Source organism: Oncorhynchus mykiss, chromosome 3 (assembly GCF_013265735.2).
Source record: "Oncorhynchus mykiss isolate Arlee chromosome 3, USDA_OmykA_1.1, whole genome shotgun sequence".
NCBI lineage: Eukaryota > Metazoa > Chordata > Actinopteri > Salmoniformes > Salmonidae > Oncorhynchus > Oncorhynchus mykiss.
In genome coordinates this window covers 63,187,615-63,208,432 of record NC_048567.1, presented here as the reverse complement: position 1 = coordinate 63,208,432, position 20,818 = coordinate 63,187,615, and the positions used below count along the sequence as shown (strand labels likewise).

Genomic DNA, 20,818 nt, shown 5'->3' with positions numbered 1-20,818 from the left:
CTTACAGAAAGTCAATTTTAATGGTTTCTAGCATAGCCTACAAGTGACAACATTCTCTACACCACACAAATATGTATACTAGGTAGGTAATTAGGCAGAATCAGGATATCAGAGCACATGAAAAAGCTTTATTGTTACACACAGCTTAAACAAAGACAAATAGTGCTTTGACGTCAAGCTTAGAATGTGTCAGCTTTTTAGCAATGTCAGTAGAAGGGGTTTAGTAGTGGACTCACTGTTATAACTTACATAAATTAGCATTAAATACCTTATTTGACAAGATTTTACAAAGAAGCAGGAAAAATACAGGATCGAGTAAACACAGGTTGCCTTCTGCTGTGCAAGACAGGATGATAGTAACACTGCAGCACTGACAGTAACAAAACAGACCTATACACCTGATAGAACATCTGATACCGCACATTCAGCTTTAAATAACACCTAGCGGCAGGCAGGCGGCCAGACAAGTGGCCTGTGAAGGAAAACATAGGAATGTACAGGTACAATAAATACAGTGATTGATACAGGAAGGCCCGACAGGTGGCCCGACAGGTGGCCTGTGAAGGAAAACATAGGAATGTACAGGTACAATAAATACAGTGATTGATACAGGAAGGCCCGACAGATGAGCTGTCTATATGTTTACAATCCCCATCAGAGACTCTGGAAACTGTATTATAATGTGGCATAGTTGGCTAACTCTTACAGGTTCTATATACTCTCTCCTCCATACATTCCTCTTTGATTACATAGATTTTCTCCTATTAATACCTACTTTTCCCCTATACATTTTGGGAATGTGTTTTTTATTACAACTTTTAAAGTACTTTTGATTAAGCGTTCAGATACATTAAGGTTATAAACAATTAAACATATCCTTCATATTTCACATGGATCAGCAACATTTGGCAGCTCAGAGAATCAGTGTTAATACATAAGGAATCAGCAGTGGCCTTCTATTGTACTGTATGCTGTCAGGGAGTTTGACAACGTGGAGTCTATACTGTATGCTGTCAGGGAGTTTGACAACGGGGAGTCTATACTGTATGCTGTCAGGGAGTTTGACAACGGGGAGTCTATACTGTATGCTGTCAGGGAGTTTGACAACGGGGAGTCTATACTGTATGCTGTCAGGAAGTTTGACAACGGGGAGTCTATACTGTATGCTGACAGGGAGTTTGACAACGTGGAGTCTATACTGTATGCTGTCAGGGAGTTTGACAACGGGGAGTCTATACTGTATGCTGTCAGGGAGTTTGACAACGGGGAGTCTATACTGTATGCTGTCAGGGAGTTTGACAACGTGGAGTCTATACTGTATGCTGACAGGGAGTTTGACAACGTGGAGTCTATACTGTATGCTGACAGGGAGTTTGACAACGGGGAGTCTATACTGTATGCTGTCAGGGAGTTTGACAACGTGGAGTCTATACTGTATGCTGTCAGGGAGTTTGACAACGGGGAGTCTATACTGTATGCTGTCAGGGAGTTTGACAACGTGGAGTCTATACTGTATGCTGTCAGGGAGTTTGACAACATGGAGTCTATACTGTATGCTGTCAGGGAGTTTGACAACGTGGAGTCTATACTGTATGCTGTCAGGGAGTTTGACAACGTGGAGTCTATACTGTATGCTGTCAGGGAGTTTGACAATGTGGAGTCTATACTGTATGCTGTCAGGGAGTTTGACAACGTGGAGTCTATACTGTATGCTGTCAGGGAGTTTGACAACGTGGAGTCTATACTGTATGCTGACAGGGAGTTTGACAACGTGGAGTCTATACTGCATGCTGTCAGGGAGTTTGACAACGGGGAGTCTATACTGTATGCTGTCAGGGAGTTTGACAACGGGGAGTCTATACTGTATGCTGTCAGGGAGTTTGACAACGTGGAGTCTATACTGTATGCTGTCAGGGAGTTTGACAACATGGAGTCTATACTGTATGCTGTCAGGGAGTTTGACAACGTGGAGTCTATACTGTATGCTGTCAGGGAGTTTGACAACGTGGAGTCTATACTGTATGCTGTCAGGGAGTTTGACAATGTGGAGTCTATACTGTATGCTGTCAGGGAGTTTGACAACGTGGAGTCTATACTGTATGCTGTCAGGGAGTTTGACAACGGGGAGTCTATACTGTATGCTGACAGGGAGTTTGACAACGTGGAGTCTATACTGCATGCTGTCAGGGAGTTTGACAACGGGGAGTCTATACTGTATGCTGTCAGGGAGTTTTAACTGGGGATATGTACAGCTGAAGTGTCACTGGGGCTCGTTCAAGGACAGGCATGTCAATATAATAATATTCAAGTGATGAAGAGCATGAGGATCAGGCCATGCTGTTACTAGACACAGAACGACTGCTGATGATGTAGCTATAGTACAGTGCAGAAATATAGAAATGAACCATTTCAGGACTACGTACAGGCATGCTGGTTGTAATTGATCACAGCACAAAGGCCTGCTAATGCAGTCATTGAAATGTCATAATATAATACCAAGAGTGTTCTAAGATCTCCCTCCTCAAAGGGTTAATGAACTAGAATCTGTTCGGTTGTTACAGTGACGGCAGCAGCAGAACAGCCATCAACTGTTCAATGTGGGCATGCAGGCCATGGTATATTTAAGCAATAAGGGATAAGGGCTGTGGTATATGGCCAATATACCACGGCTAAGGGCTGTTCTTAGGCACAACGCAACGCAGAGTGCTTGGATACAGCCCTTAGCCGTGGTATATTGGCCATAAACAACAAACCCCCGAGGTGCCTTATTACTATTATAAACTGGTTGACAACGTAATTAGAACAGTAAAAACAAATGCTTTGTCATACCCGTGGTATACGGACTGTCAGCCAATCAGCATTCAGGGCTTGAACCACCCAGTTTATAATACAGCGTAGAGATGCCACAGCATGGTCAATATCCCCATAATTTCACATTGTCTGAAATTCCCTTAATACAAATCATCATAACAGCGTGTCACAACGCCAGAGATTCCTTTAGGGTCTGTGTGTGTGTTGGCTACTGTGGTTGACTGACTGTGTGTGACTAAGGTTAACCTTAACAGGATATGGGGCCACTCACTCAGAAGTGTCATCACGTTGTGGTATCATCTATAAGGAGGCAGAAGCCTGGGGCAACCAGAGTGGAAATGCCCGTCCTCACCTCCCTAAAAGTGCATTCATAGCAGGAGTAGTGCAGGATGTGTGTGTGTGTGTGTGTTGGGGGTAAGAGAGGGAAGTTGCGGGGGTCAGATTCCCTAAGCTGTGTGTGTGCACTGAGCTATAAACCGATCAGTTGTGGTTGAGAGATGCAGACTGAGAACATGTCTTTAATTAGGACATATACTGTGTGTGTCATAGGATGTTCCCAGCAGTGGACAAGGCCCTTCTAGACAACCAGTGCATCACATGGATAAAACACGCACGCTATAGTAGGAAGTCTCTACTGTAGCTAATGGCAACATACAGCTGACTGATAATCAAGGCTTCCTTCATATAATAGAGCAGTTTCTCATATTTCACTTCAAATTGTAAATCTTAGTAACATCCTTTAGAAATAAAATGTTTGATAAAAACAAATCTGCTGCTAGGTTCATTGTGTGTTTTACACTTAGAACATAGTAGACACGTAGATATTATATCATGTAATGTGACCCATTATATTGAAACCACTCATATGTTGTAAACAATTATCTTCTCAAATCAACATGTGATCTTAAACTCAGTTCTACTCATGGTGAAGGGGTTAAAATCAACATGTGATCTTAAACTCAGTTCTACTCATGGTGAAGGGGTTCAAATCAACATGTGATCTTAAACTCAGTTCTACTCATGGTGAAGGGGTTCAAATCAACATGTGATCTTAAACTCAGTTCTACTCATGGTGAAGGGGTTCAAATCAACATGTGATCTTAAACTCAGTTCTACTCATGGTGAAGGGGTTCAAATCAACATGTGATCTTAAACTCAGTTCTACTCATGGTGAAGGGGTTCAAATCAACATGTGATCTTAAACTCAGTTCTACTCATGGTGAAGGGGTTCAAATCAACATGTGATCTTAAACTCAGTTCTACTCATGGTGAAGGGGTTAAAATCAACATGTGATCTTAAACTCAGTTCTACTCATGGTGAAGGGGTTAAAATCAACATGTGATCTTAAACTCAGTTCTACTCATGGTGAAGGGGTTAAAATCAACATGTGATCTTAAACTCAGTTCTACTCATGGTGAAGGGGTTAAAATCAACATGTGATCTTAAACTCAGTTCTACTCATGGTGAAGGGGTTAAAAATCAACATGTGATCTTAAACTCAGTTCTACTCATGGTGAAGGGGTTAAAATCAACATGTGATCTTAAACTCAATTCTACTCATGGTGAAGGGGTTCAAATCAACATGTGATCTTAAACTCAGTTCTACTCATGGTGAAGGGGTTAAAATCAACATGTGATCTTAAACTCAGTTCTACTCATGGTGAAGGGGTTAAAATCAACATGTGATCTTAAACTCAGTTCTACTCATGGTGAAGGGGTTAAAATCAACATGTGATCTTAAACTCAGTTCTACTCATGGTGAAGGGGTTCAAATCAACATGTGATCTTAAACTCAGTTCTACTCATGGTGAAGGGGTTCAAATCAACATGTGATCTTAAACTCAGTTCTACTCATGGTGAAGGGGTTCAAATCAACATGTGATCTTAAACTCAGTTCTACTCATGGTGAAGGGGTTAAAATCAACATGTGATCTTAAACCCAGTTCTACTCATGGTGAAGGGGTTCAAATCAACATGTGATCTTAAACTCAGTTCTACTCATGGGGAAGGGGTTCAAATCAACATGTGATCTTAAACTCAGTTCTACTCATGGTGAAGGGGTTCAAATCAACATGTGATCTTAAACTCAGTTCTACTCATGGTGAAGGGGTTCAAATCAACATGTGATCTTAAACTCAGTTCTACTCATGGTGAAGGGGTTCAAATCAACATGTGATCTTAAACTCAGTTCTACTCATGGTGAAGGGGTTCAAATCAACATGTGATCTTAAACTCAGTTCTACTCATGGTGAAGGGGTTAAAATCAACATGTGATCTTAAACTCAGTTCTACTCATGGTGAAGGGGTTAAAATCAACATGTGATCTTAAACTCAGTTCTACTCATGGTGAAGGGGTTAAAATCAACATGTGATCTTAAACTCAGTTCTACTCATGGTGAAGGGGTTAAAATCAACATGTGATCTTAAACTCAGTTCTACTCATGGTGAAGGGGTTAAAAATCAACATGTGAGTGTCGTTGGTCCCTAATCATGTGGAAACACCACCACAGAGGAGAGCTAAGGTGATGACATCATCTGGCCTGCAGCTATGGGGATTCCCTAACAGAAAACACATTCATCTCTTTCTCCCTCCTCTCCCTTTCACTGACATTTCTCTACCCCGAGCTCTCGATCTAACATGGTTCAGGTCCGTACATCTGTCATGTTCCCCTTTCTCTGTGTAACAGAGGTTAAGGTTACTCTCTCGCTCTCCCCCTGTAACAGAGGTTAAGGTTACTCTCTCGCTCTCCCCCTGTAACAGAGGTTAAGGTTACTCTCTCGCTCTCCCCCTAACAGAAGGTTACGGAAGGTTACTGTCTGTAACAGAGGTTAAAGTTACTCTCTCGCCCTCCCCTGTAACAGAAGGTTACTGTCTGTAACAGAGGTTAAGGTTACTCTCTCGCCCTCCCCTGTAACAGAGGTTAAAGTTACTCTCTCGCCCTCCCCTGTAACAGAAGGTTAAAGTTACTCTGTAGCACCAGGGTAGGAACGCTTTAACAAAGCCAGTCGTCAACGACAGCAGACTAATCAACCTGTGATATACAGACCAATATTAAAGGGATACTTTGGGATTTTGGCAATGAAGAGTCAAATAAACCAATGGATACCAGATATGCCTCTGCGTGCAGTTTGAAAGATGCTAACTAGTGTTAGTGCAATGAGTGGATGTCTATGGGTAACTGCTGGCATGCTAGTAGATACCATAGACTCCCAGTCATTGCGCCAACGCTATCCGGGTGTTCATCTGACTGAGGGAATACACAATCCAGAAGAATCCCTTTAAAAACAACCACAACAAAACCAGAGAAGAGAGAAGAAAATACACAATTGCTTTCAGTTACGGTATGCAATATGCCCACATATGCACAAAATAATAAGAATTGCTGTTTTTAATAGCGCCCTCTGGGTAACGATGGGGGTACAGCCCTATAAGGGACAGGATCCACGATATGAGGCGGCTAGAATGGGGGTTCGGGGTTTGGCAGGTACGCTGCACATCACTGAGAAGTGATGGGAATCTTCATAGGGTTCATTAGTTTAACAGGTAGTGCTCACTATGTAGCAGGCTTCACAGATATACTGTACAGTAAGTAGTGTTGGGGCGAGGTAAGGAGGGAGGGGAGGTAGGAGAGGTGCAGTGAGCCTAAGCGTGCTCCAGGATCCACTGGAAGAGGGGAGTGTGGTGGGATGCTCTCCCCGCCTCTCCGTGTTCAGACTGGGGTGGGGTGTGTGTTTGGGTCTCCTCACAGTAACGCAGCAGGGCTTGGAGCAGCTCTCCCACCTTCCACTCCCTCTCCTTCAGCCTCTTGACCACCGCAGGCAGCTGGAAGGGCAGACAGAACACAGCTCAGCAAGCAGTAACTAATACACCGCAGTAAAGACTGAGGTACCACTGTGTGTGTAATCCTTTGGTCGTGGGTTAAGGTTACTCACCTGCTGCAGCTCCCTGCTGCCACTAGGACTCAGCTGAACCATGGGCAGGTCAGCCATGGAGGCCGCCGCCCACTGCAGCATGCTCCTGAGCTGGGGGTCAAAGGTCATGTGCTGTGGGTCAGGAGTCATCTCCCTGAGCTCAGAATTTACCACCAGGAGGTGCCTGTAAGCAGGAGCCTGGCCCACACGCACTGAACCTGAAAGGGGGAGAGAAGAGATATCAGCTTCCTCCCACTCCTGTCTCTGTCTGACAGTCATGTTTCCTCTCCTCTGGTGGTGGGCCAAGCCTGTTTCCCACACTCCCTCCCCCACTTGGCTGAATGGGCCCTGGTCTGACACAGCCTGGAGCCTTAACCCCTCAGTCCACTGGGGAATCTGGTCTGACAGGCAGAGACCTCAGGCAGAATAGATGAATGAGTGGCAGTTTGGCTGAATGTGTGGGCGGTGGGTGAATTCCCCTCCTAGCAGCACAGACACACACACACACAGGGCCAAGTCTCCTAGTCTAACCACTCTTAATCTATAGCAGGGAACTACGTATCACCACACAGGACTTAGAAGGACAGGGATATGTCTTCATGATGCTCAGGTGCATGCTGAGGTGGTACTGTTTGTAGTGTGGCTGTGCAACATGGTAAGGTATGTACTGTTTGTAGCTGATAGGAACCAAGTTACTATCAAATGCTTCATGTAGAAATGACTAGGATAATATAAAGCAGCCTATTTGCCACCGATATCCGGTGCAGTTAATGATAGAAGTAACTGTCATACCGCATGATTCATCCTTGGTCTCGAGCTCCTTGTCCTCAGTGCCTTCGCTGTGGAGTGAGAAATATTACACTAGTAAGAGAACTGACCAGCACAGGACCATTGTAGACACAGAGAAAAGAGAGAGAGAGCAGATAGAGGAAGAAGAGAGAGCAGAGAGAGCAGAGAGAGGAGAGAAGAGAGAAGAGAGCAGAGAGAGAGGAGAGAGAGCAGAGAAAGGAGAGAGCAGATAGAGGAAGAGAGAGAGAGAGCAAATAGAAGAAGAGAGAGAGAGAGAGAGCAGATAGAGGAAGGAGAGAGAGAGAGCAGATAGAGGAAGAAGAGAGAGAGAGAGAGAGAGGAGGAAGGAGAGAGAGAGAGAGAGAGGAGGAAGGAGAGAGAGAGAGCAGATAGAGGAAGAAGAGAGAGAGAGCAGATAGAGGAAGAAGAGAGAGAGAGCAGAAAGAGGAAGAAGAGAGAGAGAGAGCAGATAGAGGAAGAAGAGAGAGAGAGAGCAGATAGAGGAAGAAGAGAGAGAGAGCAGATAGAGGAAGAAGAGAGAGAGAGAGAGAGAAGATAGAGGAAGAAGAGAGAGAGAGAGAGAGCAGATAGAGGAAGGAGAGAGAGAGAGAGCAGATAGAGGAAGGAGAGAGAGAGAGAGCAGATAGAGGAAGGAGAGAGAGAGAGAGAGCAGATAGAGGGAGAGGGAGCAGGCAGACTCTGGAGCCACACAGCATGCAAGAGGATACTGCGAGACAGACCACAGCTCCCAACATGCAAATTGGCATATAGCAAATCTGAATTCCAAATAGGTTATAGTGCTCTACTTCCGTCTGCAGTCCTATCTATTCCTTAGGACATTACATTAGTGAACTAGACCTGGGACATTACATTAGTGAACTAGACCTGGGACATTACATTAGTGAACTAGACCTGGGACATTACATTAGTGAACTAGACCTGGGACATTACATTAGTGAACTAGACCTGGGACATTACATTAGTGAACTAGACCTGGGACATTACATTAGTGAACTAGACCTGGGACATTACATTAGTGAACTAGACCTGGGACATTACATTAGTGAACTAGACCTGGGACATTACATTAGTGAACTAGACCTGGGCGACATTGACAAAAATCCACATCACGATAAATTGCCTGAATTAATGCGATAACGATAAATAGAACAATAAGTTAATAACAGTAATGAGTTTGATGGTTGTAGCCATCAATTGTCCCGTTAACAATCACCCATATTAGTACATTTATTTCATTTCCAAACTTCACATTTCTCTAGTACAGGTTACTTCTTGTAATGAACAATATCAGCATAATCCATGCAATAAAGGATTGGTATGGTCGGTGTCGATAATTTGATTTATGATCAGCAACTCCCAGCATGCTCATCTCTCCCGGTCCCCTGACTTTAGCTCTCCCCAACTGACCCTTACAGTGGAAACAGTCAGAGCTTCTATGCTTAACCATTAGCAGGAGATTACATGTAATGCCTAAGGATTTATAAAATCATACTTTCCATATCTCTACTGTATATTCACTACCGGTCAAAAGTTTTACAACACCTACTCATTCATGGGATTTTCTTTATTTTCACATTGTAGAATAATAGTGAAGACATCAAAACTATGAAATAACACATATGGAATCATGTTGTAACCCAAAAAGTGTTATACAAATCAAAATATATTTAAGATTCTTCAAATAGCCACCCTTTGCCTTGACAGCTTTGCACACGCTTGGCATTCTCTCAACCAGCTTCACCTGGAATGCTTTTCCAACAGCCTTGAAGTTCCCACATAGGCTGAGCACTTGTTGGCTGCTTTCCCTTCACTCTGCGGTCCGACTCATCCCAAACCATCTCAATTGGGTTGAGGTACAGGGATTGTGGACACCGGGTCATCTGATGCAGCGCTCTCCATCACTCTCCTTCTTGGTCAAATAGCCCTTACACAGCATGGAGGTGTTTTGGGTCATTGTCCTGTTGAAAAACAAATGAGCGCAAACCAGATGGGATGGCGTATCGCTGCGGTAGCAATGCTGGTTAAGTGTGCCTTGAATTCTAAATGAATCCCAGTGCCGCCAGCCAAGCACCCCCACACCATAACACCACCTCCTCCATGCTTTACGGCGGGAAATACACATGCAGAGATCATCCGTTCATCCACATAAGGACATGGGGTTAGAACCAAAAATCTCCAATTTGGACTCCAGACCAAAGGACAAATTTCCACCGGTCTAATGTCCATTGCTCGTGTTTCATGGCCCAAGCAAGTCTCTTCTTTATATTGGTAGTCTTTAATAGTGGTTTATTTTCTGCAATTAAACCAATAAAGGCCTGACTCACACAGTCTCCTCTGAACAGTTGATGTTGAGATGTGTTTGTTACTTGAACTCTGAAGCATTTATTTGGGCTGCAATTTCAGAGGCTGGTAATAACTCTAATGAACTTATCCTCTGCAGCAGAGGTAACTCTCTGTCTTCCTTTCCTGTGGTGGTCTTCATGAGCGCCAGTTTCATCATAGCTCTTGATGGATTTTGCGACTGCACTTGAAGACTGACCTTCATGTCTTAAAGTAATGATGGACTGTCATTTCTCTTAGCTTATTTGAGTTGTTCTTGCTATAATATGGACTTGATCTTTTACCAAATAGGACAATCTTCTATATATCACTCCTACCTTGTCACAACAACTGATTGGCTCAAACGCATTATGAAAGAAAGAAATTCCACAAATTAACTTTTAAACAAGGCGTACCCGTTAATTGAAATGCATTCCAGGTGACTACCTCATGAAGCTGGTTGTGAGAATGCAAAGAGTGTGCAAAGCTGTCATGGCAAAAGGTGGCTATTTGAAAAATCTGACATAAAATGTATTTTGATTTGAACACGTTTTTGGTTCCTACATGATTCCATATGTGTTATTTCAGTGTTGATGTCTTCACTATTATTCTACAATGTAGAAAATAGTTTTAAAAAATAAAGAAAAACCCTTGAACGAGTAGTAGGTGTTCTAAAACTTTTGACCGGTAGTGTGTACATAATACAAATATTTACAGTGTGATGTGCCAAGCGGCAAACCTGTAAAAATACATCTACAGTTGTACATTTATTTACAGATCCCAGAGCAACAGACAACAGATTCCATTACACTTCTCCCATTGCCTAGCCTATACTGTATATAGATATGACTTTCCTCCTGGAGTAGGGTGGGCTTTCTCATTGTACTGTGTACTGGCTAGATATCCCTTACCGCAGGACTAGGGTGGGAGGTTTAACTGAGTCTGTTGTCATCAGTTTCCACTAGTTGAGGAGAGTCTGAAGAGAGCTCTAGTCAGGGTGCCTGCTTCTCACTCAGACATGCAGCATGCAGACAAACAGAGAAACCAGCTTCAGCCCTTCCCACAGCTACTTCAGGACACATGCAGTAGGCTTACGCATACACACACGTACAGTGGCAAAAAGTATGTGAACCCTTTGGAAATACCTGGATTTCTGCATGAATTGGTCATAAAATTGGATCTGATCATCTAGGTCACAACAATAAGACAGACACGGTCTGCTTAAACTGATAACACACAAACAATTATACGTTTTCATGTCTTTATTGAACACACAGCATAAACATTCACAGTGCAGGGTGGGAAAAGTATGTGAACCCTTGGATTTAATAACTGGTTCACCCTCCTTCGGCAGCAATAACCAAACGTTTTCTGTAGTTGTGGATCAGATCTGCACAACGGTCAGGAGGAATTTTGGATCACTCCTCTTTACAAAACGGTTTCAGTTCAGCAATATTCTTGATGTCTTGTGAACCGCTCGAGGTCATGCCACAGCATTTTAAAATCGGATTGAGGTCAGGACTCTGACTGGGCCACCCAGAAGGTGTATTTTCGTCTGTTGAAGCCATTCTGTTGATTTACTTCTGTGTTTTGGGTCGTTGTCCTGTTGCATCACCCAACTTCTGTCGAGCTTCAATTGGTGGACAGAGAGCCTTACAGTCTCCTGAAAAATGTCTTGATAATCTTGGGAATTAATTTTTCTGTCGATGATAGCAAACTGTCCAAGCCCTGAGGTAGCAAAGCAGCGCCAAACCATGATGCTCTCTGCACCATACTTTACAGTTGGGATGAGGTTCTGATGTTGATGTGCTGGGCCTGTTTTTCCTCTCCACACACAGGTGTTGTGTGTTCCTTCCAAACAACTCAACTGTAGTTTCATCTGTTCACAGGATATTTTGCCAGAAGTGCTGTGGAACATCCAGGTGCACTTTTGCAAACTTCAGACGTGCAGCAGTGTTTTCTTTGGACAGCAGTGGCTTCTTCTGTGGTTGTCCTCCCATCAACACCATTCTTGTTTAGTGTTTTACGTATCGTAGACTCGTCAACAGAGATGTTAGCATGTACCAGCATGTACCAGGGATTTCTGTAAGTCTTTAGCTGACACTCTAGGATTCTTCATAACCTCATTGAGCATTTTGCGCTGTGCTCTTGCAGTCATCTTTGCAGGACGGCCACTCCTAGGGAGAGTAGCAACAGTGCTGAACTTTCTCCATTTATAGACAAGTTGTCCTACCGTGGACTGATGAACATCAAGGCTTTTAGAGATACTTTAGTAACCCTTTCCAGCTTTATGGAAGTCAACAATTCTTAATCTCAGGTCTTCTGAGATCTCTTCTGTTCGAGGCATGGTTCACATCAGGCAATGTTTCTTGTGAATAGCAAACTCAGATTTTGTGAGTGTTTTTTATAGGGCAAGGCAGCTCTAACCAACATCTCCAATCTCGTCTCATTGATTGGACTCCGGGTTAGCTGACTCCTGAATTTGGAGAAGTCATTAGCCTAGGGGTTCACATACTTTTTACAACCTACACTGTGAATGTTTAAATTATGTATTCAATATAGACAAGAAAAATATAATAATTTGTGTGTTATTAGTTTAAGCACATAATGTTTGACTATTGTTGTGACTTAGATGAAGATCAGATCAAATTTGATGACCAGTTTATGCAGAAATCCAGGTAATTCCAAAGGGTTCACATACTTTTTCTTGCCACTGTACACACACATATTACATTGCCTAGGCTAATTCCACTAGTGTGCCGACAAAGTGGCGACACACTGTGACAAAGACATGCTCTGTCCTCTATGGTTATCTAGAGGGATCTGTAGAGGGTGGAAGCTGTTGTCTCATACACAGACACACAGTCACATTCTACAGCTTTGCTGATCACAGCTCTGACATCATGCAGTGATTAGGGGGCATAAGCAGAAGTTGGCCCTAACTACTGAGACCGGGTCAGATGATGTAAAGGTTAGGATATGGGGATAGGATCTGACCCTAGATCTGGAGCTATAAAGAGACTAGCAGTTAGAATCAGCACGGTTAGCTGTATGTACGGACCGACCTGTCAGAGGGAGAGAAGGACAGGCGGTCTTCATACACCTCTCCCTCTAACCCCAGGCTGCTCCAACTACTGCTGTTCCCATTGCTGCAAGAGACAAGACCATTGCTCAACCCTGGCAGCTAACACTGGGCACACACAAACACACAGTCTGAGGTGTTGGAAACACAAAGGTCTCCCTAAGCAAGTCTCTCTTACCTGGCAAAAACAAGTGATCCATTATTAATGTTGTCCCAATAAAATGTGAGGCTTGGTCCTGAAAGAACTTTCAATCAAAGCAACAACTGATGACTGGTAATTATGTGAGATCACTGCATTCTCCACCAGGACATCCATCACAACACAACATCTATCACTGTAATTAGTCCCCATTACCAGGCTGGCTGGTACCTGCTCTGGTATGTAGAGAATGATGTGGAAATCTAAAAATAACTCCATCTATGTCAATTAGCTCATTAATGACCCAGCTAAAATAGAAGTGTCTCTTGAGCTGTGGTTTGTGAGAGTGGTATGCTGAAAGGTCGTTAAAAGTTTGAATACTTTTCAAATGGAGCCGTTCCTTTCCTGGGTTATTTTGTTGACAAATGGGAGATGGTTGGATACGTCTTTTGAAGGGAGAGAGGCTAATGAATTACACATGGATGGACTTTGTTCCTGTGGAAAGGGCCTGGGGCAGAGAAAGAGACAGGCTGCTACAGACACAACCTTTAGAAAATATTATGATACTTTCACTAGGCTGCTGGCCAAAGTAACGAGCTGATCTCCTCACACAGTCTCCTTTTCACTATCTGGGGAGAGAAGTGTACATGTCTACTGGGTCTGTAAAATAGACAGGCTGTTGGCCAAAGTAACGAGCTGATCTCCTCACACAGTCTCCTTTTCACTATCTGGGGAGAGAAGTGTACATGTCTACTGGGTCTGTAAAATAGACAGGCTGTTGGCCAAAGTAACGAGCTGATCTCCTCACACAGTCTCCTTTTCACTATCTGGGGAGAGAAGTGTACATGTGTACTGGGTCTGTAAAATAGAGATAGCAGGCTGAGACTTGGAATGTCAAGAACTCTACCCTGAGACTATAGACTGGTGAGACCATGTCACTCTCAGAGCATTACACCAGATTCACACCAACAGACCAGTGTGTGTGTGTGTGTGTGTGTGTGTGTGTGTGTCTATCAGAAAGGAAAAGCCAGTTCTCTTAAAGCTAGACATTATCCTTATGCAGTTACTCAAACAATCTCAGCAGAACTCGGCATTTAACAATCTATAACATTGACACGAGGAGAGACTATATTTGCTCAAATCAAAGTTAATCGTTTCATGGCAGGGGAAGGTACTAGATCCCTCAAACTCAACTCTGGACCTCAAAGCCAGTTCCATTGTGTTTTCTTAATCATTCTCCTCTAACCAGGCACTGATTTAGACCTGGTTAGAGTGTAATAGCACTATTCTAGAGGTTCCCAAATGATACATTCTGCTGTCAGTGACCTAGTGACTTCATATCCTCCAGAGGCCTGCTAACTACAGCCTGACAGGCAACATGGAGGAACCTGTCTTGTACCGATCTCAACTCAGTCTCACAGGATCAAAACAGCCAATCACTAAAGCACCAGTCACCTTAAAACAACATGGGAAACACCATTTGACCTCTCAACTGAAAAATACATCTATTTCTCATTGGCAGTGGAGCCAAAACGGTGATGACTGACTTGCATTCATTAGTTTCAGCATTCATTTAAGTCCAGGCTGAATGCCACAACCATAGTCAAAAGCTCTACTACTCATATCTATCCATCTGTGGACATTGAACATGGGTTAGAGTCAGTCGCTGGTGTGAGAGAGACAACAGTGCTCAAAGACAATAGAGAAGTGTTTCAAGAGGTGAATCATTAGTCAGCTAATCTAGACTAGAGACATTTAATTTAGCCTTCAGAGAAACTAAAAGAATAGAGCAGAATAGTTTGAGACTACATGATGTTCGGTGTGTTCTCTACCTGTCGCTGAGGTGCAGGAAGCTGCTGGTCTCGTCAGGGTGTTCGTCCTCGAAGCTGAGGCGGGACCAGCTGCCCAAGCTGTCATCTCCCACACTCAGACTGAGCTGCTGGGACACAGAGGACTCTGTGGCCTCCCTGCCTGGGAAACTACCACAGGGACAGGGGAGGGAACCAGACATATTAATAAATCAGTTTTATACACAGAAATACAAATTCGTAACAGTATCAACATAGGGACTCAGAGAATAGTTAGTTATCAAGATGGTGAACCTCTTCTTGGCTCCTTTACTATGTTTGTGTAATCTGGTCAAATACAGAAATAAAAAATGGTTTGGACTCACTCTACAATGAATTGCCCAATATGGTGCGTCACAAGAACTTGCCTTACCTATTACTAACCATTACAGTTAACCCATAAGGAAACCCAAGTGAACAGTCATGTAAAGTTACAGGAATTGTCTCCGCATGTGGTTGTACTCTGCAACATTAGCGCTGGTCACAGAGTGGTGGTGTTGTGTCTTAAAAACTGTAAAAAAAGGAGAGCCACACACTAGGAGCTCAGATGCAATCATTTAACCTAATAACCAACGTTGACAGACAATCGGTCAGACAATCGATCATGGTATAATGACAAACACTGTGTGTCACTAGTTTATACAGTGTCAAAGGAAACACAGGTGTCTGTAATCATGGATAGATTTGGCTTGATTCCATTGGTTGATTTATAGATAAATAGAACATATAAAACGCATGAATGAATAACATACGATCATAGACACAATTTGGCTACATAGGCCTATAAATATTTACAATGGAGAGCAAAATCACAATAATCACAAGAATGGCTTCAGATCAAAGTCTACGTTGAGACTGAAGGGAGAAAGGGTCTGTAAATTAAAGATCCAGGCAGCCTCTCGTTTTAACAATACATTGTCAAGGTCACCCCCTCTCCTAGACAGGGTGATGTGTTCAGTGCCGAAATAGCGAAGGTTTGCTTCCAAAAAGTGGGCCGCAACAGGGTACGTCGACTTTATGCACCTAATGGTGCTACGATGCACCGAGATTCATACTTAATTCGCGCTTCGTTTTACCCAAATCATGTTTACCACAAGGACACGTACAGTGGTAACAAAAAGTATGTGACCCTTTAGAATGACCTGGATTTCTGCATGAATTAGTCAGAAAATGTGTTCTGATCTTCATCCATCTAAGTCACAACAAAAGACAAAAACAGACTGCTTAAACTGATAACACACAAACAATTAAACGTTTTCATGTCTTTATTGAACACACAGCATAAACATTCACAGTGCAGGGTGGAAAAGGTATGTGATTGGATTTAATAACTGGTTCACCCTCCTTCGGCAGCAATAACCAAATGTTTTCTGTAGTTGTGGATCAGATCTGCACAACGGTCAGGAGGAATTTTGGATCACTCCTCTTTACAAAACGGTTTCAGTTCAGCAATATTCTTAGGATGTCTGGTGTGAACCGCTCGAGGTCATGCCACAGCATTTTAAAATCGGGTTGAGGTCAGGACACTGACTGGGCCACAGAAGGCAGAAGGCGTATTTTCGTCTGTTGAAGCCATTCTGTTGATTTACTTCTGTGTTTTGGGTCGTTGTCCTGTTGCATCACTCAACTTCTGTCGAGCTTCAATTGGTGGACAGAGAGCCTTACAGTCTCCTGAAAAAATGTCTTGATAAACTTGGGAATTCGTATTTCCATCAACACCATTCTTGTTTAGTGTTTTATGTATCGTAGACTCGTCAACAGAGATGTTAGCATGTACCAGGGATTTCTGTAAGTCTTTAGCTGACACTCTAGGATTCTTCACAACCTCATTGAGCATTTTGCGCTGTGCTCTTGCAGTCATCTTTGCAGGACGGCCACTCCTAGGGAGACTAGCAACAGTGCTGAACTTTCTCCATTTATAGACAAGTTGTCCTACCGTGGACTGATGAACATCAAGGCTTTTAGAGATACTTTAGTAACCCTTTCCAGCTTTATGGAAGTCAACAATTCTTAATCTCAGGTCTTCTGAGATCTCTTCTGTTCGAGGCATGGTTCACATCATCATCTTCTGCACATCTATCACTCCAGTGTTAATGCTAAATTGTAATTATTTCGATACAGTGCCTTGCGAAAGTATTCGGCCCCCTTGAACTTTGCGACCTTTTGCCACATTTCAGGCTTCAAACATAAAGATATAAAACTGTATTTTTTTGTGAAGAATCAACAAGGGGGACACAATCATGAAGTGGAACGACATTTATTGGATATTTCAAACTTTTTTAACAAATCAAAAACTGAAAAATTGGGCGTGCAAAATTATTCAGCCGCCTTAAGTTAATACTTTGTAGCGCCACCTTTTGCTGCGATTACAGCTGTAAGTCGCTTGGGGTATGTCTCTATCAGTTTTGCACATCGAGAGTGACATTTTTTCCCATTCCTCCTTGCAAAACAGCTCGAGCTCAGTGAGGTTGGATGGAGAGCATTTGTAAACAGCAGTTTTCAGTTATTTCCACAGATTCTCGATTGGATTCAGGTCTGGACTTTGACTTGGCCATTCTAACACCTGGATATGTTTATTTTTGAACCATTCCATTGTAGATTTTGCTTTATGTTTTGGATCATTGTCTTGTTGGAAGACAAATCTCCGTCCCAGTCTCAGGTCTTTTGCAGACTCCATCAGGTTTTCTTCCAGAATGGTCCTGTATTTGGCTCCATCCATCTTCCCATCAATTTTAACCATCTTCCCTGTCCCTGCTGAAGAAAAGCAGGCCCAAACCATGATGCTGCCACCACCATGTTTGACAGTGGGGATGGTGTGTTCAGCTGTGTTGCTTTTACGCCAAACATAACGTTTTGCATTGTTGCCAAAAAGTTCAATTTTGGTTTCATCTGACCAGAGCACCTTCTTCCACATGTTTGGTGTGTCTCCCAGGTGGCTTGTTGCAAACTTTAAACGACACTTTTTATGGATATCTTTACGAAATGGCTTTCTTCTTGCCACTCTTCCATAAAGGACAGATTTGTGCAATATACGACTGATTGTTGTCCTATGGACAGAGTCTCCCACCTCAGCTGTAGATCTCTGCAGTTCATCCAGAGTGATCATGGGCCTCTTGGCTGCATCTCTGATCAGTCTTCTCCTTGTATGAGCTGAAAGTTTAGAGGGACGGCCAGGTCTTGGTAGATTTGCAGTGGTCTGATACTCCTTCCATTTCAATATTATCGCTTGCACAGTGCTCCTTGGGATGTTTAAAGCTTGGGAAATCTTTTTGTATCCAAATCCGGCTTTAAACTTCTTCACAACAGTATCTCGGACCTGCCTGGTGTGTTCCTTGTTCTTCATGATGCTCTCTGCGCTTTTAACGGACCTCTGAGACTATCACAGTGCAGGTGCATTTATACGGAGACTTGATTACACACAGGTGGATTGTATTTATCATCCTTAGTCATTTAGGTCAACATTGGATCATTCAGAGATCCTCACTGAACTTCTGGAGAGAGTTTGCTGCACTGAAAGTAAAGGGGCTGAAAAATTTTGCACGCCCAATTTTTCAGTTTTTGATTTGTTAAAAAAGTTTGAAATATCCAATAAATGTCGTTCCACTTCATGATTGTGTCCCACTTATTGTTGATTCTTCACAAAAAAATAAGGTTTTATATCTTTATGTTTGAAGCCTGAAATGTGGCAAAAGGTCGCAAAGTTCAAGGGGGCCGAATACTTTCGCAAGGCACTGTATATGCATAGTCACTTTAACCACATCTACATACTACCTCAGCCTGACTAACCGGTGTCTGTATGTAGCCTCGCTACTTTTATTGCCTCGCTACTGTATATAGCCTGTCTTTTTACTGTTGTTTTATTTCTTTACCTACCTATTGTTCACCTAATACCTTTTTTTGCACCATTGGTTAGAGCCTGTAAGTAAGCATTGCACTGTATGGTCTTCACCTGTTGTATTCAGCACACATGACAAATAAACTTTGATTTGATGTTAGCTGACTCCTGACTTCAATTAGCATTTGGAGAAGTCATTAGCCTAGGGGTTCACATACTTTTTACAACCTACACTGTGAATGTTTAAATTGTATATTCAATAGACAAGAAAAATACAATAATGTTTGTTATTAGTTTAAACACCGTGTTTGTCTATTGTTGTGACTAAGCTGAAGATCAGATCAAAGTGTATGACTAATTTATGCAGAAATCCAGGTAATTCCAAAGGGTTCACATACTTTTTCTTGACACTGTATAAGATAAATAACTGCCTTAGTGGAGCATGTGATAACACCTTTGATTGGGATCTGTTTCCCTGTTTGAGGGTGTTTGAAGGATCTACATTTGTAAGTGCCTTTGCATTGAGCACAGCCATTACACTTGTAGTTTCCATCCGTGAGAGGCGCAAATAGACCTTGTGCAGGGGTATTGTGGAGTGGTAAATCAGAGTGTACCAATTGGTCTCTGAGATTTCTGCCCCGCGAGAATACGACCAAGGGAGGGTCTGAAAATACATTACCGATATGGTCATCGGATCTTAGAATGTGCCAACGTTTGAAATGATTCCCTTCATTTGTTCAGAACACTTTGAATAGCAGGTAGTAAGAACACAAGAATGCTTCTTTTTGCGAGACTCCTTGAGAGATCATGTCTCGATTTGTTTTGGATTTTTCTCAATGACAGTAATAATCTGACCATTTTTGTACCCCTTCTCCTTGAATTTTCTTTGCATCTCAGTCATATTTCTGTCGAAATCTGATAGTTTTTCGCAAATTCTTTTGATTGGACAGAATTGGCTGTAGGGCAAACTGTTTTTCAAGGGAAGCGGGTGACAGCTATCAACCCTGTTAGAACCAGTAGGTTTCCTGTAAAGATCAGTGTATAGAACATTATCCTCACACAAGATCAGAAGATCAAGAAACTGATTTGACGCGTCTCAGATTGCATAAAAAATCTCAGGTGCTCAGAATAAGAGTTAGTAAAAGCATGGAATACCTGGAGCTGTTTAGCATCACCCCTCCATAGAACAAAAATATCATCAGTGTACCGTTTCCACATAATAATGTTAGGCAAGAATTTTTTTTTGAGAAGATTGAGAATTGACTGTTTCTCCATGTAACCCACATAGACATTAGCATAGTTAGGAGCCACGGGGGATCCCATAGCAGTACCCTTTGTCTGAATAAAGAAATAATTTAGAAACATGAAGTAGTTGTGTGTGAGTACTATTTCAGCCAATGTTATAATGCACCGGAAGGTAGTTATGTTCCGTGGTTTCAATACTGGTGTTGTCACAGTGTACCTGAGGTTGGTGGTCTGGCGTGTGTTGGATAGTGCTGATGTCATGATCTCGGCGGTCAGGCTCTCGGCGAAGCTGTACCCGTCGTGTCCGATCCCGCTGTCGGCGTTCAGGCTGGTGTTGCTCAGCTCGCGCTTGGCCCCCTCCATCGCCGTAGTGACCATCTCCTCTGCGAACACAGCCCTGCGGTCCAGATCGATGTGGATCTCAGGGATCTCCAGGCCGCACACCCCCACATCCCCTTCCAGCCTCCTCCTCTGGCCTGCTCCTCCCCCGAGGAGGTGCTGCCTGTTGGGCCGTGAGCAGAAGAGACACTCCCTGACCTGGAATAACAAACAACATGCATACTCAAAGACTGTACCAAAAAACTAAAAATGGTGGGTGCTAGATCCTCATAAGTAATCCATAGAAAAAAGAGACTTCCTGACCTGGCAGTATCGGCAGGTTGTTTCCCCTAGTGCAGAGCCCACTGCTCGCCTCTCAGAGTGGTGTCTGTATGGACCCTGCAGGGCTGGGCTTCCTGTCGAGGCCAGGCCCATCTCCAACGTGTCGTCCACTATGTTCCTGGCATAGTGTTCCAGGACCTGCAGAGACAAACGCTGG

General features: G+C 43.0%; 1 protein-coding gene across 4 annotated transcripts in view; it reads right to left on the bottom strand.

Moving 5' to 3' along the window:
- Positions 1–3,837: 3,837 nt before the first annotated feature.
- LOC110520366 (A-kinase anchor protein 11) overlaps positions 3,838–20,818 on the bottom strand; it is a 31,360-nt gene continuing 14,379 nt past the window's right edge. For 3 of the 4 annotated variants that reach the window (XM_021597627.2, XM_021597626.2, XM_021597628.2), the window contains exons 8-14: positions 20,644–20,799; positions 20,219–20,538; positions 14,907–15,053; positions 12,919–13,002; positions 7,517–7,563; positions 6,746–6,942; positions 3,838–6,635 (exon numbers count right to left, since the gene is read on the bottom strand). In XM_021597627.2, the coding sequence (XP_021453302.2) occupies positions 6,456–6,635; positions 6,746–6,942; positions 7,517–7,563; positions 12,919–13,002; positions 14,907–15,053; positions 20,219–20,538; positions 20,644–20,799 (1,131 nt within the window). In that variant the 3' untranslated portion in view covers positions 3,838–6,455. The remainder of the gene's footprint in view (positions 6,636–6,745; positions 6,943–7,516; positions 7,564–12,918; positions 13,003–14,906; positions 15,054–20,218; positions 20,539–20,643; positions 20,800–20,818) is intronic. The other variant, XM_021597629.2, reaches the window with a different exon arrangement.